Source organism: Acomys minous (genome assembly GCF_964271855.1).
Source record: "Acomys minous genome assembly, chromosome: 9".
NCBI lineage: Eukaryota > Metazoa > Chordata > Mammalia > Rodentia > Muridae > Acomys > Acomys minous.
Window position 1 is genome coordinate 115145041 of NC_140490.1, and position 27031 is coordinate 115172071.

Consider the following 27031-nt stretch of genomic DNA (forward strand, 5'->3'; position numbering starts at 1 on the left):
TCATGGAGCTAAGACTGTGAACAGCCAAGGATATTAAAAGCATACCAAGAAATTTTCTTATCCCAAAAGCCCGCTTGCCCTTGAAACAAAGGTTTCAAATTATAAGTATTGTATTTAGCCCTAGAAAATACAAAAGCAGAAACAAAGAATAATGCCCCAGAGCTAGCCATGCCCTAGTTCTCAGAAAGTGTGAATATGTTATTCTTTATATGCGTGGGGGGATAGAGTTTGCTTATTTGTTTATTTTGTTTTTGTTTGTTTGTTTGTTTGTTCTAGGACACCACCAGCTGCCTTGGAACTCTATAGACCAGGAACTATAGAGACCAGGCTGGCCTTGAACTCACAGTGATCCACCTCCCTCCATTTCCTGAGCCCTGGGATTAAAAACATTTGTTTGGTTCTTGAAATGGGAAGATTATCATCAATGAAAAGTGGATCTACTTCTACATTGGCTTTTCTCTTAGGAGAGAAATATATTCCACAGTTCCCACATCTCTTTCTTTTAAAAGTAGAAAACAGAAGACCCACTGAAAGACAAGGTGTTTTGTTTTGTTTTGTTTTGTTTTGTTTTGTTTAGGAGAGAGCTGGGAGCCATCTCAATCAATAAAGTGCTTGTCTTAGAAGCACAAAGATCTGAGCTCACTCCCAGAAACTATGTTTCAAAGGAAAATAAATAGATAAATAATGAAAATAGACAATAAATAAATAATAATGAGTAAAAATAAATAATGAAAGTAAATAGATATATAATTAAGAATAAAATCAATAAAATAAATAAATATATGAAAGATGTGGGCATGGTATTACATGTGTGTAATCCCAGTGCTGGAAAGGTAAAAATGGGCAAGCCATGGCTACCCTACTTGATGAGTTTCAGGCCAATGAGAGATCCTGTTGGGGTTACTTTACCTCGCATTGTGAAGGGGTGTCTCTGTATTTTCAACTGTTAATTCTGTGCCCACAGAGAGCTAAGTGCTGGCAGGAGTTGGTAGTGGTGTTTCTACTGCCCATCACTGGGTTTTTCTATTCTGTAAATGTGCATCCTTCCTCTATCCCTAGAGGCAACCTAAGAGATGTGTCACGTGTTGTCTTGCTGCTGGTTGGTTGTCATGGAGATCCTGTAGCTAATATTTGGAGCAGGAAGTAGAGGGTAGAACTTCTGGGAGAGAGAGAGGGATGCTAGGAGAAGAAAGCAAAGGCAGGAGATTTGGAAGCAAACACAGGAAGAGAACAGACAAACGTGAGCAGGAGCAGAGAGGTAGCCACATGGCGGGTCATAGGCAAGAATAGTCGGGCTAAGTCTAGATAGTAGCTGAGAATCTGGCCCAGGTAAAGGCCTATGCTTTAAACTATATAAAAGTCTCCTTGTTGTTCTCTATAACACTGGTCACCCACAAAAACCGCCCTCAGAAATGATAATGCCTGAAGAACAAAACTTGAGGCTGACCTCTGAGTCTTTACTCACACATGTAAACATACACGTGCACACACACATACAAGTATACACATGTGTATATATATCGTATGCATAGCTGCTTGGAAGGCCAGAAGTCAATATTAGCCATCTTCCTCTATTGCTTTCCACTTTATTTTTATTTTTAGAGACAAGGACTCTTACAGAAACCAGAACTCTCTGATTGGCTAGACTTCCTGACCAGCAAGTTCCAGGGATCCATCTGTCTCTCATCACCACCATCACAATCCTGGGATGACAGGCACATGCATGCACTAGCTAATAGCTGGGTGCTGGGGATTTGAACTCAGGTCCCCATGCTTGTATACTGAGTACTTTACCTACTGAGCCATCTCCCAGCATGGAAAAAAAAATCTCTTGTTGTTGATATATAACTGACAAACACACTCAACTGAAGACCTCCTTTCCTCACCAGATAGCTATATTCATTTACGCTTTCTGTGCGTGCAGGTCAGTGAGGCTCCTAAACATCTTTCTAATCCTAGACTCTGAAATAAGGAAAAAGCAAGATGCATACGCTTTCCAGATTTGATCTGTTAACATCTCAAACACAACATCCAACCCTACTTTTCCTCTTGCATCATTAGTCTGGGGAAGAACTTTCCTGATAACAGAATTATCTAGTCAATTTTTTCTCAGTTTGTACTCACAACGACTGTTGAGCTTGAGTTTCTTACTGCTGTCTCAAATCATATCTGATTATAACCATAACAACTTGTCAAAGAAATACTACCACCTGCAATTTCTACTCTGCCACAGATGTACACCTTTTACTATGACAAATACTTCCACAGGATTCAGTAAACTACAGCCTATAGACCAAATCTAGCCCGCCCCCGGCTTTTGGGAATGAAGTTTTATTGGAATACACCCATACCAACTCATTTATGTATCATCTATGGCTGCTTTTGCTTCATAGTAGCTGAGCTGACTAATTTTGACAGTGATTGCAAGGCTACCAAGCCTAAAATACCATTATATCTACCCAGCTAACCTCTCAACAAGAAGACTAAAATACATATTTTGGTAGCTAATAAACCAAGAGCTCATTATCTTTTGCAAAATGAGATCAAAGTCTCGGTGAAGTCATGCTCTCCCCAGAACATTAGCCTAGGAGACACAGTCAATAGCCACGAGCTTTATATCACCATATAATTAGGGTTTTTTTTTTAAGTTGAAAATTAACTCACCGTGGCTAGTTTCTGAACATCATCATCTGAGGCTCCCAGAGAAGCTAAGCCTATTTCTTGTGAAAATTGAGCAAACTTGGGATCTGCAAGCAGAGGAACGTGTCCTAAGAGTTCATGGCAGGTATCTCTGCAAGGGAAAAAGAAATCACAAAGGCAAGTTACGTAAGAAACATTACTATCGCCTGAACAACAACACTGAAAACCCTAAGTATACCCTTGCTATATAAATAATTACCATCAAACCTGAAATGGAGATGTTTCCTGTGATTAGCGATAGCTTACGTTGGATGATTTGCCACTCATGAGGAAGGCATGAGCATATGTGAGAGAAAGCACGTGTGTTCATGTGCCTACGGAGGCCAGGTGCAACTTTGGGTGTCATTCCTCAGGTGCCATGCACCACGCACCTTTTTTTTTCTTCTTTTGAGACAAGGTGTTAGTTCATAAGCAGATCCACTAGCCTGCCTCTAGGTTGCTTAGCAATCTCTGACATCATCACCTGTCGCCAGGTATGTGCCAGATGCCTTTAAGCTATACAGCAGCCCACCACCTTGTTGCTCTCTCTTTCACTGTCTCTGCCTCTGTCTCTCTTCCCTTCCCACCATCTCTCTCTCTCTCTCTCTCTCTCTCTCTCTCCATACCCTCATGGCCCATGCAGGCCCTAACTTCTCTCCCCTTTCCTTTCCCCAAATAAATCTCTCCATATTAGATCCATCAAGTCTCTCTATATAAATATATTTTAATGATAACACAGGGTCTTTCCCTGGCCCGGAACTCACCCAGTAGACTAGCCTGCCCAGCTACTGAGCCCTAGGACTGTGCACCATCTGCCTGCTCAGCACTCTAACCTGACTTATATGTGTCTGAGATCAAATGTAGACCCTCTTCCCTTGAGAGACATGCACTTTACCAGCTGAGCCATCTCCTCTGACTGGAATATAATACTTTTAATATAGCACAAGAAAGGCCATTACTTTTCTGGAGGCATGGCCCTGCCAATAGCCAACAGAGACCTGGAGCTTGCAATCTTCCCAGATCTGCTTCTTTCAGCAGGACGCCTCCCCCACAGGCATGAGCTACTGTCTTGGACAGAACAAGGGAAGCTGCTTGTTCTCAAGTGTCCCTACATACTGAGCACAGAGTGTTTGTCTTACATGTTACATCACGCCGTCCTCCAGGCGGCCTTAGGAAATAGAACGTCTTGGTGTGAGATCCTGCAGCTCAGGATCGGAATACTACTAAATCACTCCCAACTTGGCCATATCGTAAGCAACATTTTTTGACTGAAACACACCCAGGCCCACTTATCTATGTATTGTCTACAGTCATTTTTGTCAACAACTGCTGAGTGGAGTAGCTGTAATTGAGATCATATTTCTGCAAATTCTAAAATAATTGCTATCTGGCCCTTGTAATAGAGGGAGCTTGCTGATCTTCGGCCATAGGTAGTAATAAGCTAAATTAAATTTGGGCAGAGGACGCCTTTGAAATGGAGTCTCTGTGTGACAAACTGCAGCCTAGTTTGGTAACTGAAAGCCTAACTTGGGAGTAAAGTCTTATAACAAGTAGCTGAGTCTTAGCTGATCCCAGCAGCTCAGCCTCAATCACAGGTGCTGGCTAATTCAAACAAGACAATCACCCAGCCAGCATCAATTAAGCTCTCCCTGTGGGTCACTTGCATAATCATTCTCGGGAGCACCTTGCAGCCTTGACTTACTGTGGTTTTAAGGCCCCGTTCAGGGATCACAAATAAAAGCCAATTAAGAGTGTGTTTGTGTGTGCGGGTGTGCGGGTTGCTTGCAAATGAACTAATTACAGTTTTTAAACTGAATTTGTTGTCTTTTGATAATAGCAGCAAAGCCAACATTTCGGCCCCTTATGATTTTGAAAATCTGGTGCTCATCCTTAAATTGTTCTGCGCCCTTGTTAGGCTTTATGGGACAATGATAAACACCAGAGGAATATCTCTTGCCAATAAAGTCAATTTCCTGAGAGCTGATCTGCTGGGGCATGCACACTTCCTTTGAGACGTGACCTTGGATGAGTCTCCCAGTTCTCTGACCGGCACATGCTCCTGGAAATAAGAAAAGCCTGGGAATGTTCTCATTTGCTTACACTTCCATTTGGAGCTGGGTAAGTGGGCAAGGGATGGGTATGTGTCACAACTGAATAAAGCAGTTGCCTTCCTAAGTCATTGTCCTGAATAAATAACTGTTTCCTGGTACCAGGCTACATTGAAATTTATTTTCCCATGCCTCTCTGAGCATGGATTGAGATGCATAAAGATTTATGCTCATGATCAAAAAAAAATTTTTTTAAACCCTAATAGGTTACATAGTAATTGAAAGATGTTTCTGAACTCACCTGTGCTCCCCTGAAATGTATCACTTCATAGGTGCTATAAAACCAAAACGCTAGTGCTGCCACCTCTGTTGCAAGGATAAAGTCAGATAACTGTAGAGTGAATGATGGTAAATGGTGATCTTGACACACATGTGAAACAGATGATGTCACCCAAACCAATAACTTTGTTCTCACTACTCAAGCTACAGGACCAACCTTGACCTAAAATGTCAGAGACAGACCAGGGTGGGTGCGTAATAGCCCCGCCCCTCTGTTCAACACAATGTAACAAACACACTGAGCATCCGTGGTACCGCAACTCCTCCAGCTTCTGTGCTTCCATCTGTCTGTTTTCTCTTCACTCCCACTCTGCCCAAATCCCTAGAGCTATGCAAGGACGAGGCAAGCAAGACTACACTGAGGAGGCTGGGGATGCGGGTCAGTGGTTAGGATGCTTGCATAAGGACTCGAGGTTGTGTGCCCCAGCACCCCGGTAAGAAGCCTGGCATCTATAACCCCAGATCTGGAGAATGGAGACTAGCAAGCCAGAATTGTGAGCTCCATGTTCAATGAGAGATGCTGTCCCAAAAACTCAGGTGGTTAGTGACAGAGAAGAGTGGCCCTGTACTAACCTCTGGCTGTTGGCATAAGGTTATTGTGTAATTAAAATGCTGATTTCTGTATCCCCCATATCTGGTTATAAGCCTTGTTCTGAGACTCTCCTATCTCAGTGTTTTATTAATTCTGCTCCCCAATTGGCTCCTTGTGTGCCAGTAAAACAGCTTGCAGGGAATGGCTGAACAGGGGAGAGAATGGGGCTGGACTTCCTGCCAGGTAGGGGAGGAGGAGTTAGAAGAGGAAGTAGGGGATGCAGCCACAGGCAGAGCTGCAGGAGAGATGAAGAAGATTCAGCTGGAGCAAAGAAAGGACTAGAAAGCAAGTAATGTGGGATTTTGCCAAAGGTGGAGTCAGGATAAGAACAGTTAAGAACAGACTGAAACTGCTCAAGATTGTGTTGTAAAGCTCATTATAAACAAATATAAAAGAGTCTCAGTTATTTATGTGACAGCCAGGTTAAAAGAGAAACTAAGAGAAATAAACGCAGCTATATAAAAATAACTTTAACATCTGGCCTTCAGACACACACACACAATCACATGCACGGATGCATGCATGCGTGCCCAAAAATGTACTGAAGCTTTACGGCTTGGGTAAAGTGCTTAAGGTTTTTGGTGTCATGTTAATGATGTAACATTCCCTTGCTTTATAATATTCTTTTGATCAATGGAGGAAACTAAAATTGAGTGAATTTAACCATGGTTATACTTTTAGTAAAAGAAAGATAAGACTTGAAATTCTAGCCGGGCATGGTGGCGCACGCCTTTAATCCCAGCACTCGGGAGGCAGAGGCAGGCGGATCGCTGTGAGTTTGAGGCCAGCCTGGTACAAAGTGAGTCCAGGACAACCAAGGCTACACAGAGAAACCCTGTCTCGAAAAACCAAAAAAAAAAAAAAAAGACTTGAAATTCTTCTGGTTCAAAGCTGTATTCTTTCCGCTTTCTGCTGTTTTAATTTACAGATACAGCCTAAGTGAGGAAGAAGGCTATGTTTTAGAGTGAAGACAGTGAGTATAACTAACATACTTAGCATAATGAAAGTCATAGCTAGCATGCCCTGAATCTTTTTTCTGCCATTCCCTGGCTTCACGCTCCCAAGTCACTTAAGGGGCCTTTTTTTTTTTTTTAAATACCAAGTGTCCTGTCCTCACTTATGATCAGTTCAATCAGGCCTCCTTGGATTGACCAGAAAATCATTTTTTAAAGCTCCCCAGGTGAAAATGAGACCTAGCCAGAGCAGAGACCCGTTCTCACCACTAATGGCACCGGGCTGTCTCCCAGCAGGCTTACAAACAGCTAATGCTGGGCTGGAGAGACTGCTCAGCCATGAGAGGCTAGGCTCACAAAGGGCAGGGGCAGAGAACTGGAGCCAAGGTGCTTGTATGACGTGGGGAGTGCTGAGTTGATTTCCACCGAAGCTGCAGCGTGATCCTGGAGAATAATGAAATGCCATGACTGAATAACAGGAAACTAATTCCTCCCCCACCCGCACTCAGTCCGGGGTCACGTCTAACGCTTCCCTGCGTGGACTCTTTGGTCTCATCCATACAGTCTGCACCAATGCTGGGATTAAGGTCAAGTGGCCTACCAAGGAAAACACTGGGCACGCCCATATTAGCCTTTGATGAAATTACAAAAGCACCCCGTTCTGATCTTGGAAGAAATGCAGCAATAATAACTACACATCAGACCAGATATCTAACACCTGGAAAAAATATTGAGCCTGGTATTAGCCTGGTATCAGTAAACCTTGGGAAACAAAAGGAGAGAAACAATTACAGTGAATACTGTAGCAAGGCAGGTGCCATGCTAGATGCTCCACAGTGTAACAGAGTAAGTCATGGCTGTAAAAAGGAACTGCTTCTTAGGGTAAATAAACGCAAAAGCCTGTTTTATTGTAAATTTATTTATTGTAAATTGAAAAGTCTGGCATAGAAGGGCAGTCTTCCATGTACCCAGGTAAGAATGGAGTCTGAAAAGTTGCTTAAAAGTAAAGCAAAAGTCTGCAGCTGCAAAGGAAAAAAGAAAGAAAGCTCAAGAAGGCCAACGAACACCACAGAAGAACTAGTTCCCCTCGGTGGGAAAGAGCTGTGACTTGGATTTTAAATTACGGTATCATTGTCCGAAGCCAGTAACACACTACCCAACTTTAAAACCGCTAAGATCATCACAGTGACGAGGTAAACAAAGGGTGCGTAGGATAAAAGAAGTTATGAATTTGGAAGAAACAAGTCATAATGAAGCAGAATGAGCTACATTGCTCCATTAAAGATGAAAGCCTAAAGCAAGCTATCCAACGGAAGCCTTAACAGAATGCCAGGACTCCCCTCTGCTCTGTTATGGGTAGAAATGACCAGGCCATATTTCACTACTTTGTGCTCTCGACTCAGCTTCATCCCCATACAGGAGCCCTGAGAAAGATTCCTGATGAAAATACGGATGCAGAAAACCTTCTCATAGGCTCTGAGGTCCAATAGTTCAAGGCAAGAACAAGCTTATTATCCTTTGGGGCTCGAGGAATATTAAAATAAACACTGTATCACCCGACTCCCGTTCTCTTCCACAAAGGCATGTGCAGCCAAGGAAGAAAGCACCCAGAGACACTTTAACCAATGAGCAAAGAAAGATTTTCAACATTTCTAATAAAAAAAACAACAAACAAACAAACAAAGACGATTCATTAGGGACTGGAGAGCTGGCTCAGCAGTTAACAGCATCTGTTGCTCTCGCAGAGAATCTGGGTTCAGTTCCCAGCAGCCACGAGGTAACTCACAACCTTCTGTAACTCCAGTCCGAGGGTACCCACATCTGGCCTCAGTGAGCAGCAGACACGTATGTTGTGCGCATGTATACATGTTGCCAAAAAACACTCAAACACACAAAACAAACATCTGAAACAATTTTTACAAGAACCCGTTAGCTATGAAAGGGTCCGTTTCCTTTTCTTGGAGTCTGAGAGGTTCCAGGGGGTGGAACAAGTATGGGAGCGGAGCCTGGCGAGGCTGCTCCCCAGCCTTCCTGCAAATTAAGGTCTGTGGGACTTGCAGGGCGTGGTGGCACACGCCTTTAATCCCAGCACTCGGGAAGCAGAGGCAGGTGGATCGCTGTGAGTTCGCGGCCAGCCTGGTCTACAAAGTGAGTCCAGGACAGCTAAGAATACACAGAGAAACTCTGTCTCAAAAAACAAACAAAACAAAACAAAACAAAGAAAGAAAAGAAAAAGAAAAAAAAGGTCTGTGGGGCTGAAGCGGAGACACTTCACCCTGTCGTACTGCCGCGGTGCCTGTAGAGCGGACTATGGCCCCTGTAGTAGTTCCACAGCGGGACTCCTTATAGTATCTAATGAACCGCTCCCGTCAGGAGATGACAACTATTGCTTTATCTCATCTTATCTGTCTTAAAAAGATTCAATTATTTGGTCATAATTGTGCCTGCCAGCACAGGCTGCCTCTAATCTCTACATCAGCAAACTTTTCTTTTCTTTTTTTTTTCTTTTTTTCTTTTTTTCAACTTCCTTTGATGCATTTTCTCCTGAATACTGCTTTTCAGAGCCCTTCACACAAAAGCTCTCTGTTGCCTTTCAAAACTGTTAGCAGTGTAAAACATCATGTCTCAAAAAAAAAGGCTAGCGTTGATATCAGACACTAGACTTTTGCTTCGCTAAATTGGAATCTTCCCTGATAAGCCCAGTTAGGAGGATTCGAAAGCCGCTGAGAGAGGCCCACAAAGGGGCCGGGCGAAGTGTCTCGGGGGATTCTTAAATCATTCTAAGAAAGTTGCGATCATTTTGCTGCAGGGAAATAGGGGTCCTGATGGTTAGGTTCAAATTCAAAATGAGTCTGGCATTTTTCTCCTCTTATCAGTTTTCAAAGCTGACTCCTCTTGCTCGGTGTTGAACAACTGCTTTTTTATTTTTGCCATAAATTAAAGCTTTAAGGGGTGGTGAGTGAATGGTGCCTGTCGCCTCCCCCAACCCAAATCAATGCCTCCGCCTTTTTAAATGCTTCTCTGCAGGCTCTGTTTGTTCTACATGACAGAAGCCAACATACTCACTAAATCATAAAAAAGAAAGGAAAGGAGATAAGAGGGAGAGGAGAGGGAGTCAGCTCTGATGGAAAGACGCAGGAGGGTGAGCTGGGATCCTAAGCTTTCACAAGACGTTGCTGGGGAAAGCGAGAGACTGGGAAGAACAGGCAGCCAGGTGCAGGACAACGGGCCAGCAGGAGGCTCGCTTTGTTTTCACTGCACTGAGATGCTAACAGGGGTATTAATTTGTTATTGAGGCAACTTGTCCTAGGGAGCCAGAGAGTTTCTTTAGTTTGGATTTAAAATAACCTACCATAAGACCAGACCTGGTGGCACACACCATAGCCCACCACTTGCGAAGGTCGGAAGTTCAATGCCGGCCTCCGCTAGAAAGTGAGTTCAAGACTAGCCTTGGGCTATGTGCAACTGTCTTGAGAAACCAACAAATAAGATGGAGCCCACATAAGCTTTCTGGTGGCTCTTCAGGTAACCTTCTCTATACACCCATCAAAGCACATACAAACACAAATGTGGCCCTCTTTCTGCAAAGCTGAACACTCACACCTAGCCAAGGAGGAACTCTTTACTTTCCACCCCTAGGAATCAAAAGGGTTTCTAGCAATCCTATTCTTCACTATATTCTTCTGAGAATGTGGAGGATATTACAGATACCCACCCCTGTGTGTGTGTGTGTGTGTGTGTGTTGTGTTTATAATTGTATGTCTGTGTGCTATGTCTGTGTGGTGTGTGTATATGTGTATGTGTGTGTAGTTGTATGTCTATGTGTGTTGTACGTGTATCTGTCTCTGTGTATGCCTGTATGTGTTATGTGTCTGTGTGTGTGTTGTGTGTGTATGTGTCTCTGTGGGTATGTGTGTGTATGTGTGTGTAATTGTATGTATGTGTGTTATGTGTGTTTTGTATATCTGTGTATACGTGTAATTGTATGCCTGTGTGTTATGTATGTGTGGTGTGTGTGTCTGTATGTATATTTCTTTATATGTGTGCGTATATATGTGTCTCTGTGTGTATGTGTGTGTAATTGTATGTCTGTGTGTGTTGTATGTGTATGTGTCTCTGTGGGTATGTGTATGTATGTGTGTGTAATTGTATGTATGTGTGTTTTGTATATCTGCGTATATGTGTAATTATATGCCTGTATGCTATGTATGTGTGGTGTGTGTGTCTGTATGTATATTTCTTTATGTGTGTGCATATACATGTCTCTGTGTGTATGTGTGTGTAATTATATATCTGTGTGTGTTGTATGTGTATGTATCTGTGTGTGTGTACATGTTATGTGTCTGTATGTGTGTGGTGTGTGTATGTGTCTCTGTGTGTATGTGTATGTCATGTGTATGTTGTATGTATATGTGTCTCTGTGCATGTATTGTGTCTGTGTGTATTGTGTGTGTATGTGTGTCTGTGTGTGTGTGTGTGTGATGTAAATGTATGTCTTTCTGTGTATGCTGTGTGTCTCTGTGTGTATGTTTCTCTCTGTGTGTCTCTGTATGTGTGTGAATGTGTGTCTTTCTGTGTATGTTGTGTGTCTCTTTGTATATGTGTATCTCTGTGTGTGTTTGTGTATGTCTCTGTGTGGGTGGTGTGTGCATATGTGTCTCTCTGTGTGTCTATGTGTGTCTATGTGTCTGGAAGTATTTGTGTGTGTGTGTGTGTGTATGTGTGTGTGTGTCCATGTACATGTGCAGAGGCCTAGGGTGACACCCATTGTCCTGTTCTGTCACTCTCACCCATTTCCTTAGGGCAGGGTCTTTCACTAACCCTGGACCTAGGCTGGCTCACCAGCAAGCTTTAGCGATCCTCCTCCCTCTGCTCCTCACAGGGCCAGGGTTATGTACAGCCACGCCCACTTTTGAAGAGGTACTAGAGATTTGAACTCAGGTCCTCTTACTGCTGAGCCATCCTCTGGCTCTATCTTTCTTAAAACTTAAAACCATTCTTATTCCAGAAACATTTGTTATGCACTTCATATAGCCAGGTGCTATATTAGAAACCAAAATTTAAAAGTAACTAAGATATAATTTTAGTAAAATACCTTGCAAAGGTTACCTTATGGTGACTACCCAGAAAGCGCAGTGACCAGAAAGCACTAACTCTCTTCTAACAAAAGAAATAGCTGCCGTTATTCCAAAGGCTAGAGGATGCAATGAAAATCCCTCCATGTCACTAATGGCCCTCTATTTCTAGAATATTTCATGTCCCTCATAAAAGCAAAGGAGATTTAAAATCCCCTCCCAGTTCACTAAAATTAAGGTAGTACTAAAATACGCTGTGTAAGAGCATGTCTCCTGAGAGCTGGGGGATTTGTCCCAGGGGTAGAGCACTTGGCCAGCATCAACAAGACCCTGTGTGCGATCTGCCACAAAAACAAATGTTGTTTGTCTTAGCTATTTTGGTATTGGCTTACCAAAGTATCATGACAAAGGCAACTTATGAAAGAAAGCATGTAATCTGGGAGGCGGGATTCCACAGCCATCCTGCCAGGGAACATGAGGCAGGCTTGGTGATGGAGCAGCAGCTGGAAACTTACGTCTGACCCACAGGCAGAAGGCGGGGGGGGGGGGGGGGCCGGCGGGGACTGTATGGGTCTTTGAACTCAGTGACAACACACATCCTTCAACTACAGCACACCTCCTAACCCTCCCCAAATAGTTCCACCAAGTGAGGACTAAGTATTCAAGCATGAGCCTATAGCGCCATCCTCACTCAGACCACTACATTATTGGTGGTGGACATTTAAAAGTAAATAAATAAAATTTAAAAAGCATATGCTCTGGAGTCATCTTCTAGGCTGATGCCCCCCACATTCCCATGAAGGCAAATGACTCAGACAGCCCTGTCCAGTGGCAGCACACCCTGCAGTGATATGCAGGCCCCTCCGTCTATGCTGTCCAGTGAAATGGCCGCTTGGCAGTATAGCTACAGAACATTTGAAATGTGCCTAATGCAACCAAATATTTCATTTATAGCCCTAATTAGTTTCACTTAATAAGTGTCAGTAGGCTCATTTTACCATATTGCTCAACAGAAAGCTAGAATTGTCTCATCTAGAAAGACAGAGGTTATAAGTCCCTTCCTCCACACATCTTTATGTATGAAATGTAGAAATACAATGTGTTGAAAACATAAGTTTCCATAAGTTAAATATTATTGCTCATATTGCATTAAATTGAGTTTATGTCTCAGTTTTCATACTCGAATGAGTTTTGCTCTCTCAGTCCTTTATCACGAAGGAGCTGTGAGCGTGTCCAGGCTAGAGGCCGTGCGTGCCACGTTCCCTTTGAGTAGCTAGTGCTTGGTGGACAAGCCCCGCACATGAGAAATGCTGAACTGGACTGAACACAGCAGCTGGTGGAGAGACTCCACTGCTCCGTGTCAGGGTGAATCCAAGTGAAACTTGAGCCTAATTTTCCAATCACATTAGGGCTCTGGACCAAATCGTGGCTCTGCTGTTTTTCTAGCTGTGCGACCTTAGGGAAATTACCTGACTTCTGTGAACCTTAGAATCACCATCTGTAAAACGGGGACAGTCTCGCAGACCTCTCCAAAGTGAACGGACGGATGCCAGACAGACAGGATGAGTGGGAGGACATCAGGCTCCCTTTCCTTCCCTCTGGTGGCAGTGTCCGTGACGGGCCTGGCCAAGGATGTCATTCTTCACACGGCAGTGAAAAGGCTTGGATAGTGATTACCTCTCTCTTTTTTTTTTCCTTAGAATTCAATCATTTTGAATGTCTTCTTCTGAACTTTCAATTTAAAAATGCAAATATTTCTGGGGGAAAAAATGCTCCCTGGTCACCGCTATCCTCTACACCTGAAGACGCATAATGAACTTCTCCCTGACTCCCGCTTGCTGAGGGAATATGAGTTTTCATGCAGCTGTGGTCGCCTGTGAGTGCTGAGTTTGGATTGTGGGCATCACACTTAGATGACAGTCCTTGCTGTAGGGCAGGGGACATGAGAGGGTTGCTGCTTAGAATCAGCTTTAAAAGGAGAAGAGAAAGGGAGGGGCTAGGGTTTTATCACAAGTCACTATATACAGCAGCTTCAAAGAGCCCAGGTACCAGTGGGCACTTAACACACAAATTCGGTTCCACAAGGCACACAGGCTTTAAATAATGTAGAGGAATTTTTTGTAGAGGAATTTTTAACTAGAACGTAGTACCATGAAGAGTTCTCAGTGCTCCTGGGACAATAGGCTCTGTAAAAAGTCTTGGGCAGAAGGGATGTTTGCTTTTAGGCACTTCACAAAACAAGGCATTTCACAAAACTTGGGAGCTTCTGCCTAGGAATATCACCCTGCCAATAAGAATATTGTGGGATCTTATGGGACACATCAGTCTCCACGTGCGTTTGAGAGGGAAAGAGAATGAGCGGACCTACTTGGTATTTATGTCAAGCTTTCTTCTCTCCAAAGATCAAAGCGTTATTTCATCATGCCGCACACAGGGAGGTTAAATGGCTTGCCAGCGTCACACTGAGAGCTGATGGTGGGACTTGGATGTCAGGGCCTGGAGACCTATATGCTTCTGCCTGCAGACAGAGCAAGGCGGTCTCCTATGGCTTAAGCAAGCTGTCCTGAGGTGCTATGCCTCTGTCTTTTTTTCTAGTGACAGGAGATTTGCCTCATCAGGATAAATGGGGGTGGGGGGGACAGCTTCAACTCCATGAGGATCAAAGGAGAGGGCCACTTTCTATCAAGCTTAGTAATTGGGCCAAGAAAAAGGAAAGCGCAGAGCTAGTTTTTCCAATAGGTGCAAGAGAATTCAGAAAAGACCCCCAAAAAAGTCATTTTTAAGTTTTGTGCAAACTTTATAATTAAAATTTTGAGAGAAAACTGTTCAATTTCAACATATGTGGAAGTTTTGAGTTTTTGTGTTTATTTATCAAAACATAGTGGATAAATCCACAAATTATTATTAATTGTTAAATTTATCATCATTATCATCATAATCATAATCATCAGCATCAGCATCAGCATCAGCATCATCATCATCATCATCATCATCCCAGACAAGATCCTGGCTTCCCTATTATCAACTGTGTTACCATGGGCAAATTATTTAACCTTCCCCTGCCTCATTTCCCTATTGGTAAACTCAAAACAACTCGAGTAGGTTTGAGTTTTCAATGAATTCCTTCATGTTCAATATTTAGAGTATCTGGCACTGTTTCTAGACACATAAACTGTACATGTTTTTTATTGATAGAAATAGTGTCATTCCTGATGCCATAGGTAAATTGGCACTGGCAGTGGCTGTTGAAATCACTAAGATTCAAGGACAGAAAGGAAGTCAATATTTTTCAAGGCTCTACCATCTTCACTGGCCCTGGGTGTATCAAATTTCTTCTAAGGGAGAACAGTTCACTGGGCCTGTAAGCTCTAGGTTTAAAAAAACAAAACAAAAGAAAGCAGGAAAGGTAGACCAGACAAAGGGGCTTTCTGAGAACACAGAATCACTGCTGCAACCTTGAACAGCAAGGGAATCCTCTGGGAAGGAGGAAGGAAGCTGGGGCACAGGCCCGTCTATGCAACGCTCACATTAAGACCAAGGCCAGACATGATCTCAGAAAGACCTATCCTGAAAACACTGTTGGTGACCAGGGTTCATGTGGACCACTGTGAAGACCAAGAGTCCCCAGGAGAGAAAGATGGGAAAGCGAGATCGTATCGTATTTGTGTTCTTGTTACCGACTTAGCAGGAGGACCAGCCGGCCTTTGTACACGTGAAATCCTGTGTACACCTAACAAACAAGAATTTATGTCTGAGCCCCCCAAAGAGGAAACAGACCACATCTTCCACCAGCCCTGGGAGGATTCTGTTGTAATAAGCAAAGGCTTAAAATCCACTCGTTTCCTTTAGACACAATGAAAAATATGGCCTGAGATAATTCACTTTTATTTTTCCTGTAAAATAGAAACACAGCAGTGATTACAAGAAAAAAAAATGCACCTAACTGCAAAGCCTGGTTTGTTTGTTTTTTTAACTCTGAATCAGTTATATTTAAAACTAGCATTAATTGTGCCTGTTCAACTGTGAGCAAGAAAGAGTGTGTTCAACATACATGCATTTAGGTGTATTGTGGCAGTAAATGCTGCAGGGTTCCTCTACAGCATTGTGGCTTATTTTTAATGGTCAAAGGCTGATTTTGATTTGACAAGTGATGGCACCAGGGCAGAAACTATGCCCCATGAGTATGTGCCAAAGGAGCGATTGTCTCAACACAGCCCTAGATATAGCTCCTTGATTTAATGAGCATATGCTATGCTGTATCAAGTATATTTGTATTGCAGATATGTTAAACACAGCATCTAAAAATATAAACTAAAATCTAAAATTTCTAAGGCTTTCATTAAGACATTTTTTTTAAAGAAATTTCTGGGGCAACTATGTTTCTCCTTTTTTCACCTTGCCAATGGCTCCTGTTCTGGCTAGTTTTTTGTCAGCATGACACAAACTAGAGGTGTCTAAGAAGAACCTAGTTTGGAAAAAAAAAATGTCTCTTATCAGATTGCCTGGAGGCAATTCTGTAAGGCATTTTCTTGATGAATTATTGACGTGAAAGGGGGCAGTGTCATCCTTGGGCAGGTGTTCCTACATGGGACAAGAAATCAAAGTGAGCAAGCCGTGCGGATCAAGCCGGTAGCATCCCCCCATGGCCTCTGCTTCAGCTCCTGTCTCTAGGTTCCTTCTTTGAGTTCCTGACCCTACTCCATTTGATAATGAACTGTGATCCACAAGGAAAAATCATCCTTTTCCTCTTTGAGTTGTCTGGTGGGCATTTTATCCCAGCACTAAAGAGCAAGCGAAGAGACCTCTTCTGGAGAAGTAAATTGCACAGACTTGAACTCAGAGAACAGGGCTGAAAATGTTTGTATTTTAAATTCTGATTGCTCCTCTCTGAGAAACAGAAACTGATTTAGGAGGTCAGACTATAGCTGCGACTTCCACCCTGTCTAGAAGGCACAAGGTGATGAACCCAGAAATCTAGAACAGGGCAGGCTCAGCCTGTACTGAAGAGAACAAGACTAGATATTATTACATAGATAGATACGTAGCAGTGATCTGGGAAATGGAACCTTTTTTTTTTTAATATCCCTGTGTTAGACCTCAGTCAATCCATGCAGCATTTCAGGAGTGGTGTTGTAGTGATTGGAACAAGAAAAGTCTCCCATAGTCTTGGGCATTTGAACACTTGGTCGCCTAGTTGGTGGCACTTTCGGGGGAGATAGTATGTCACTTGAGGTAGACTTTCAGACTTTAAAGACTCACACTGTCTCCAGTTTGCTCTCCACATCAATACTTATGGTGAAGCATGTGAACCCTCCGCATTCTGCCCTAGCCTTAGCCACCATGTCTGTTGCCATGACTCCCCACCATGACAGACTTATCCCTCTGGAACCATAAGCCAAAAAACAAAAACAAAACCTTTCTTCTATTAGTTGCCCCAGGAACCGAAAAATAACTAATATAGGAATGGATCATGAGCCCAGGAGAAGATGTTTTCTTGAACCCTGCATTTCTACCGAGTCACACGTGTAAATGGACACATGCAAATGAAATTGCCAGTATTCAATGTCTACTTAGCACAGGATACATTAAAGAAGACTACAGGAACTCCAAAGAATCCAGACCACAATCCCACCAGAAGGAATTACCCAGGGGAAGAAAGTGGACTGAAACTGACACTGAGGAGTAGAATCAATAGAGCAAGTGAAAAGACAAATGTCTCTCTAAGACCAGAAGCCCTTATCAGAGGCCAGACCCAACTAAACTCCTTGAGCAAGGAAGGGGGAAAGATACCTCCCTCCAACTTCAAGAACTTCCTCAACTGAGTCAACTCCCAACTCAACAAGCCTTTACAGACAAGTCCAGAAGTGGATTTACTTCCCTGACTAAGTTCTTTTCCGTGGGGAAGAAGCTCCCACCTACTTCAGTGTCACTCACTGTGGTAGTTTGGATGAGAATGGTCCACTTGGCTCATTTGTTTGAATGTTTGGCCCCTAGGTAGTGGAACTGTTCGGAAAGGATTAGGAGGTGCTTTTGCTGAGTTGGTGTGTCACTGAGGATGGGCTTTGAGGTTTCAAAAGCCCATGTCAAGCCCAGTCTCCCATCTCTTTGACTTTCTGTCTCTCTCTTCCTGATTCTATGTGTCTCTGTATCTCTCTCTCTCTTTGTGTGTGTGTGTGTGTGTGTGTGTGTGTGTGTGTGACTGTAATGTATGTATATATGCATGTATGTATGTATATCTCCAACTTTTGGATAAGATGTAATTTCTTCAACATACCTGTCTGTCTCCCTGCTCCCCACCATGATGGTCATGAACTAAACCTCTGAAATGACAAGAAGACAGCACACAAATAAATGCTTCCTCTTATCAATTACTTTGGTCATGGTGTCTCTTCGCAGCAACATAAGAGTAACTAAGACAGCCTACCCCACACATACTGACATAACAGACCCTTAGACACCTACATCAAAATGCTTGACAGAAATTGCCAAGCATCAACTTTGTTCTAAATTTCTTTCTTAATGTTTAAAGTAGCTTGGATATGATTTTGAACATAGCATGAGGTGATTTATTTGTAAGGCAGGCCAAGATCTTTTCTACCTTCTAGGTACAACAATATTTAAAGTTAGTTGCCAAAGGATAAAACAAGTACATTTTTAACAACCTGTGATATACAGTTTGGTCTCCCTCTATTTACCCTGCCTCCACCACTTTCTCTCTAATGGGAAATAGAGGCAAACTTCACATCTTCTTCAGCTCTTCTTCCTCAGCTCCATAATAGCTGCCTTTTCATCTATGACTATCATCTTAAAAGTAAAGCAAATGGACATATTGGATTGATTCCTAGTAAGTGTGATTATTTTAAAAAAAGGGATACTCTGATCCAAATGACTTAGCTTCATAGCTTCTATTGGTATTGAAAATGCTGCCATTGAAGTTTCTTGGGCTTTCCTGGAGATGCTGAACATGTGAAAATGTCTGATGCATGGAGGCATGGCCAGCATCAGGCCCTGAGGTCAGCAAAGCTGTGGGGGAGGGTGAAGGACATATGAGAACCGCAGCCACTCAGAAAGGGTGCTACTCCCCCAGAGTGTCGCTGAGATTCATCTGGACCTGCAACCTTGACTTTTCTACAGAACAGCCAGGCCTGAGCTTCTGGGTACATCTCAACCCTGGCATCTCCTGGAGGCACTGCGCCCATGCGCTAGAGCACTCTCCACTCACTTTTCTCTTTCTACACCAGGTTTGGAGATCCACTCCACATTAAGTCTGACTCTTTCCATCTCTGAATTACCTTTGCCAACTGGTCATGAGATATAGAGCAAATCGATGCATGAGCAAACGATTGTCAGGCAATGTTGTAAAGGCTAAGGTAGAAATAAGGCCGAGTGTTGTAGAGACATCTAACTCTCACTAGGAAAGTCTTCAAAGAAGGCTGAAACTGAGCTGGATCCAAAAGGATTTCAAGAAACTGGCTCCAGCCAAAATGAACCACCTTACTTGCCTTTATTTTTTTTGTTGTTGTTGTTTGGTTTGGTTTGGTTTTTTGAGATAGGATTTCTCTGTGTAGCCTTGGCTGTCCTGGAGTCACTTTGTGGACCAGGACACACAGTGTCCTGAACTCACAGTGATCTGCCTGCCTCTGCCTCAAGGGTGCTTTTTTCTTTAAGATTTATTATTTATACAGTAGTCTGCCCACATGTGTGCCTGCTCACCACAAGAAGGCACCAGATCTCATTACAGATAGTCTGTGAGCCACCATATGGTTGAATGGAATTGAACTCAGGACCTTTGGAAGAACAAACAATGCTCTTAACCTCTGAGACATCTCTCTAGTCCCCTTGCTTGCCTTTCAAAAAAGATTGACTCTCTCTCTCTCTCTCTCTCTCTCTCTCTCTCTCTCTCTCTCTCTCTCTCTCTCTCTCTCTCTCTCCTCTCTCTCTCTTTCTCTCTCTGTCTGTCTCAGAGGGGCTAGTTAATGGTTTGATAAGATCAGACTTTCTCATCTATATGTAAGAGGAGACTAACAAAAGTTAATTGAAGGATTGCTAGTTTCAGGGTTTTATGTTAGGAAAAAGACAAAGACTGGTGGCTTCTGAAGAGAAGGCTCGCAGTCATTAGTCAATGACAGAGTTAGATTTCTTACTCTCTTGCAGTGTTTCTTAATCTAAGTTAATGTTACACTCTAGGGCATGGCTTAGGTATCTGAAAATGGGATGGGTGTCCAACAAAGATACTCTTGACAGCTAATGGGGGTGGCTACCAGTGGCCCTAAATATCTTATAACACACAGGACATTTCTGCTGCAGGATATTTGATCCAACTGTGAACCCCAAGATGGTGAACTGTAAGGCCCTGTTTCTTGTTTGGTATGATTGATCCCTAACACAGACCTTTAACCCAAGAACGTTCTGTTTATTGTAAATAGGTGATTAAGGTGTGGTTCAGCCAGCCCTAGCACACACCTTTAATCCAAGAGCTTTCTGAACACAGGATTTAATAAAGTTGACCCTAGGACAAGAGGTGGAGCAGGAAACCAGCTGACAGTAATTAAATAGTAGCGGGAATTTTGAGTTCAGAGTGTATAAGGCAGCATGGATAAGAAGGGCCTTTTGAGCTTTGAGCTACCAAGCTCTTTGTCTTTCAGTTTTTGGCTTTTTCCTCTGAGATATGAGCTGAGTAAGAAGGTCAATTGAGTGCTTTCTATGCATCTCTGAGCTAGCAGGTTTTCACCCCAGCATCTGGCTCCTGAGTCTTCATTGGTAAAATTGAAACATATTTATCTATATAAAACAACAGCAGCAGCCACAAAGTAGCAAAAAAAAATCTGTTCTTAAAGAAGATGGAGTGGCCAGAGGTACAATATGGCAAAGTCCACAGATGAAAATCAGACCAGAAAGCTTTAAGGAGGACATCACAAATCTCGTTTTGTCAGTATACACACTGGACTATGCTCATATGTCCCTGTAAGCTGGCATTTTGAACCCTTCTCTCTCATGCCACTGTGTAAGAGGAATGATCTTGCTAAAATAATTTTTAATTGATCAATTGATATTTTGTAAAAGAAACCATTTGTTTGTATTGATACTTCATTAATCACAGCAATATTTGGGATCACGGCTGATCAAAGCATGCAACTAGCTGACACTGAGGTATAGAATTGTAGCCTCAGGCACTGCTCTATGAACAAAAAGCAAATATCCCTCCACTTCTGCTATATGAGTTTTCTTAAATCCAGGCATAAACACATGAAAAAGTATCTACCCCCACAGAAAACCCAGGACTCACCAGCTCACTACACTTCTCTACAGCACTACAGGCTAGAAAGACTCCTTCCAAGGAAGACTCCAATAAGCCATTGCTTTTTGAATTCAAGTCTTACTGTCTGCCCAAGTTCAAAGAACTCAGAGTCTTTAAAATGCAAAATCTGGGTCTGGGTGTATAGCTCAGTTGGTTGACTGCTTGACTAGCATTACATGAGTCACTGGGTTTGGTCCCTAGCATCATGCAGACCTGGGCATAGTAATACATGTCTGTAATTCCAGCACTTGGCAGCTGAAGGCAAGAGTATCAGAAGTTCAAGGTCACTCTGAGCTACAGAGTGAATGTAATGTCAGCTGCCTATGTTACATGAGACCCCATCTCAAATAAATAGATTACTCAGCATTTGGGGGAATGGTGAAACAAAAGGATTTGGAGGTCAAGGCCATCTTTTGGCTATATAAGAAGTTCAAAACAAGCCTGGGCTACATAAAAAACAGTCTCAGAAAAAAAGTGGAAGGGATGTTCAAAATCTGTCCTATAATCCATATGACCACAGAGGTCAGGCACTTAGTAAGAGACTAGGAGGAAGGGGATGTTCTCCCAAGGAAGGGGAAATAGAGTGCATTGCTACCGAGAGACACTGGCATGAAGAGACCAGACTGGGAGGGTTAAGTCAGGTGGGAGAGAGAAGAGAAGGACAAGAAAGGGAATATGGAAAAGGGCAACTAACACCAAGTGCCATTTGAGAGCCCATGTGAAAACCTGTTACTGAAGAAGCTTCCTAAAATGTATAGACATAGGATGGAAATCTAAATAGAGCCACCAAATAATAGGGGTGGGAGAATGCCTCAACTAGACACCTTACCCCACCAGGAATGGCCATACCTAGTTGAGTTGTTGGCCAAAGAAGGACCATAGAAACCCTCAAACATCTCGGGCTATTGCCAAGGCTATTGGTGGCTCTCCACAAACTGATGTTAAGGCGCTGTTACTTAGGACAGCACCTATATATCTCATTGAACATGGAGAAGTCAATCTTGTGCCTAACTAGAGGCTTCGTCCTTACTGATTGGCATTAATGGTAACAAAATGTACTCTGCCTGTGACCAGAGAAGAGATAAAATCATCAACCCAGCTACAAACTGTGACCTACAATGCTGACCTCCCTGTGAGATATACTGGTGCAATAGTGGCACCAGTCACTCTCTGGTTGAATTTCAGGCCCACTGTAGGAGATGGAACCCATGCCTGACATGGTCAGTGCAGCCAAGAACCTGAAACTACATAGGGCATGGGCCTAGGGGGAAAGCCACTATCATTATTCTGCTAACAACACTTTGCAATAAAATGACTCATAGTGACATTCTGCTATTCCCATAAATCAGTGCCTTGCCCAGCCATCACCAGTAGATGGGAAGTAACCCAGAGATCCACAGCTAGGCAACGTGAAGACAGTGAGAGACATTGGAATAGTCCATCTTAAATAGGACATCTTCATCATATGCTCCCCCCAGGGCTAAAGAAGCCATGCATAAGATGACTTAGGAAGATGTTAGAGCCAGGGGACATGGATGACACCCAGGAAACAGTGTCCTCCAGACATAATAGGGCTGAGTCAAATAAAAATTTACAGGGTCTGTGACAACATTCGCAAGGCCTTCATGAGTTCACACCAGACAGGTTCTTAGGGCTAAGAGGGAAAAACTGACATGGACTCCCACCCCTAAGCAAGAAGTTATCTGCAATTGATACCTACTTGCAAAGACAAGTAGTCTTCACCAATGGAGTCTCATTGGATATATTAATCACACGTCAGGGTAGGCTCCATGCCCAGGAAGATGGTCAACATAAAATGAACTCAATGGTATTTTTGTAAGCATTTTGTCTAATACAGCTTTGCTTGGGGTTTGTTTGTTTGTTTGTTTCTGGTCTTATTGGTCCTTTGCTTGCATATTTAGGTTTCAGATTTTGTTGTAGGGGTGTGTGAGTGTGTGTGTGTGTGGTTTTTTGTTTGTCTTTTATTATTTGTTTTTTAAAGAAAAAGGAAAAGGAAGGGAAGGGCATGGAGTTGGGTGAGTAGGGAGCATCTGGGAGGAGTTGAGAAAGAGAAAATGGGATCAGAATATATCGTATGAAATCAATTTTTCAATAACATAAAAATAGAAGCTGAGAAAAAGGTAGAAGAGGAATAGTGGCTCAGCAGCTAAGTGCATTTGTTGCTCTTGCAGAGAGCATGGGTAGGTAGATTCTCTGCACCCACTTGGTCACTCACAACCATCTGAAACTCCAGTTCCAAGGGATCTGATGCCCTCTTCTGGCCTCTGTGGGAACCAGAAACACAAATGACATACAGACATTTGTGCAGACAAAACACCCATATACATAAAATAAAATAATATTTTTAAATGAATAAGATAAGCTGGGCATGGTGGCACACACCTTTGATCCCAGCACTCGGAAGGCAGAGGGAGGTGGATCGCTGTAAGTTCGAAGCCAACCTGGGCTACAAAGTGAGTCCAGGACAGCCAAGGCTACACAGAGAAATCCTGTCTTGAAAAGAAAATTTAATAAGATAAAAATATTTTTAAAGAGGAAAGAATATAAATAAGCGAAAAATACGTTTTAAAAGATATATGTTGAAAGTTGTGATAGCAAAATATATTTTACCTAGACTGGAAGAGAAAATAGTCCTTTTCAGATAATGTCTTTCTGTTGCTCTCCTTCCCATTTCTGTGTGGACCTTCACAGCTCACCTTTGTCTCATTAGTGTTCCCTCCACCACCACAGTTCAACAATTTGGGGCTGTAATTTAAAGGCAGAGAACAGGCACCAAACACAGGAGCAGAGTTGAACCTCACAAATTGGAGAATCTGCCCTCCTGATGGTTTTCAATTGAGAAAATGGGATTTCATTATAAAGACAATGCCTGGGAAAGTGGTTGGGCAGCAAAGGGCACTTCTGGTGTAGCGTTTTACGGGTTCAAACCACGTGGCTAAGAAGAGGCTGAGTTTTGTGATCTGGGATGATTAAAAGCATCTCTGTGGAGAATTTATTCTGCATAGCACATTTCTGATAGGATATAACAGAAACCAGTATCAGGAGTGGCCGAGGGAGAAGAGTGAATTAAGCTCAAGAAAAAGAGAAGGAACTCACTGTTTGCAGTTTACCATTTGAATCCTGTGCTCTGTATATGTATTGAGTGTTTTTATTAACTAATGATTTTTTAAAAATAAATATTATTAAAATTAAGGCTGAGGAGACAGATTAATCCCTAAAACCTTCCCACACTAGCATTAGGATCCCAAGGTAGATGACACCTGAGGAGGAATAACACCCAAGGTTGTCCTTTGCACATATACACCTACATGCACTCACAAACATGCATATACACATATATAGACACCATAACCAAAACCCAAGTTGATTTTTAAAAAACACCAAATTTGTGAGTCCCCAGTTTCTATGCCCTGACTCGGTCTCCCCTTGCCTGTGTGTCCACAGGACTCCTGTAATTTAAGAAGGAAAGTTCTCCAAAAGTCAGGAGAGACAGAAGTGAAACAGTATTTCTGAACATGACAGCACTGCTGTACCATGAGGTCATGGTACCTGGAGTCACACTCACAAAGTTAAGACAATCAACGTTCTCACATGGTGGGGGAAGGAGCTCATAAGTCATCTTCAGTCAATTGGGGGGGTCAGCTTTCTGTAAGAGTGTAACCTCTGGTATACCAGCTATGCTCTGGCCGATAGCCCCCCAGACACAGGAAGACCTGGGCAGCGCAAATTACACTTAGGTTATAAAGACAGAGAAGAAACAAAGTTAGGGAAGTAGAGGGGGTGGGGATGGATTTAAGAGGAGTTCTGGGGACACATGGAGGTGAATACGATCAAAATACATTGAATGAAGTCTTCAGATAATAAAAAATTCAAGTTGTCAATGTTTTATAATACAATCTTCAAATTCACTTCTGAACTCCAGAACTAAGGTTTCCTTTATCAGGAAATCCCAACCCTGAATGTCTCAAGGACAGCATATTCCAACCCGAATCCTCGTTTCCTTTTCTGGTCTTATTCTGATGTTCTTAATAATTGCTAGAAATAACAAACCATTTGCATTCTCCATAAAAACTTTACAATAGACCCTCCCTCTCCTTGTCGCTAACTACAGTCACAAATTATCTTTAAGCCTTTTCCTATGCGGTTAAGAGAACATCAAATAGACACACTCTCTCACTATTGTGCTGACCTTCCCTGTCTGAGCACCTGATGCGGTGCCTATGAGCAGCCTGGCTGCTTTTCTTCCTGATTATTCTGCAAACCTCTGCAGCCCGCAATCATCGTTTGCAAACAACTGCAGCTGATCATGCTTCAGGACCTTGGATAGCTCCCCAGTGCCTACCACACAACCAAAGCCTGTTCATCTCTCATTGACAAATGACTGTGATGTGTTCTGATGGTATCATCTCTAACATAAGCTGTGCCCTAGCCACTCTGGTCTATGAAACCTGCTCACTTGTACCTTCTGCGTGCCCCACAGCTTTGTGTTTTCTCTTCCTTCCCTGGACTTGGAAAGACACCTTCTCTCTCTTTCCATCAGGCCTTATCCAAAAAATGAGCTCTCTGTTCCCCGCTCTCGATTTCCATCCTGTTTCATGTCTGTTCTGAATGATTCTGTCCTCTGGGGTCCTCTAATGCTTTGCACACACCCAAGCAGTAACCCTAAACAAACTCTTTTCTGATTATTTGTGCTTCTGTTGCCCCTGCCAGAATGTCAAAAAGAAAAGGAAAGAAAATAATGAAAGAAAGAAGGAAAGAAAGAAAGAAAGAAAGAAAGAACCTACTATATTTTATTCATCTTAAAATCAGCTGTATCTCCCTGCTAACACTGCACATAAATATTGCTGAATGAATTGGCTGAAAGTACTTTGGTGAAAAAATGTAACACATTATCCCCAAATTTTATAGACTTCTGTGGCTAAAATCTCATTCCTTGGCGCTCTCTTTCTGCATACCTATTGGCACGCTATCACCAGTCTCAGGAGGGCCAGTTATTCAAAGAGAGCTAACAAAGTGCCTGCTATTTGTAAACAGGGCCATTTGTAAACCCTCTGGGCTAGATTTAGAGATTGCCTTTCTAACTCTGACAATGCTCCTTTGAGCACTCCGCTCTAAGAAGCATTTCTTTTCCAAATGTCTGGAGCCCTATAAGTAACCTTTGTTTACCCTGAAACACTTTCAGAGAAGCTGAACAGCGCTTTAAAAAAAACAACAAAAAACAATGTAGTGACCCTACAGGGACCCACCTGGCCAGCAGCTCATGCCAGCCTAGGAGGGGGAAGGGGACTCCAGGAACTCAGTCTAATCCCTGCCCACCTCCGCAGTTATCAGCCACTTAACTGCTTAGACCTCGAGGGCTCTCTGCTCCCCAGTGAAGACCTTGGCAGCCCATTAATCATGCGCTTAGTCAAGTAAAACAGCATCATAAGCAAAGTGATAACTTGAGTGCCTTGGAGAACAGCGGGTAAGAAATTACCCTAAGATTGGGGTGAGGCGTTCATCTGAGTGAAGCCCAGGGAGGCAAACGACCATGGCAGCTCCCAGTCTCAGGGTCTTTCCTTCCCTGATCTTCTGGCTTGGAATTTGCTACCCTGAAATATTTACATTCAGATCTCTGCTCTAGTGTCATCTGCCAAGGGGCATCCTGGGGATCCTCAGCAAAAGGTAAAACAATTGGTTTTCCATATCCTCCACCTGCTTCATCTGCCTTCCCAGGTGCTCTCATTGGTGCTAGTGACAACTACTACCTGTCTGTTTGCATACTGATTAACCATTGTTCCCCATCCCATCAGCTCAGGGCAGCAGGATGTTGTCTCATTCCCAAATGTTCCGAGCACATGGGTGTTTCCCAATAAATATTATGCTCTCAAGTATTTCGAGTAGAATACAGGACATCTGACACTTGGAGATTGTAAAATCCCATTTGTGGTAGGGCTATTTAATATATAGGGGTTCACAGTCCCCACCCTCAGCCTCACTGCCCACCTATGACGTCATCATATGAAACAACCCTATGGCTTATCTGT

General features: G+C 42.9%; 1 protein-coding gene across 1 annotated transcript in view; it reads right to left on the minus strand.

The window, feature by feature from the left end:
• Nucleotides 1-27031, minus strand: part of TPH2 (tryptophan hydroxylase 2) — a 112598-nt gene that overhangs the window by 34980 nt on the left and 50587 nt on the right. The window contains exon 9 of the mRNA XM_084795156.1: nt 2665-2791. Within this exon, the coding sequence (XP_084651282.1) occupies nt 2665-2791 (127 nt within the window). The remainder of the gene's footprint in view (nt 1-2664; nt 2792-27031) is intronic.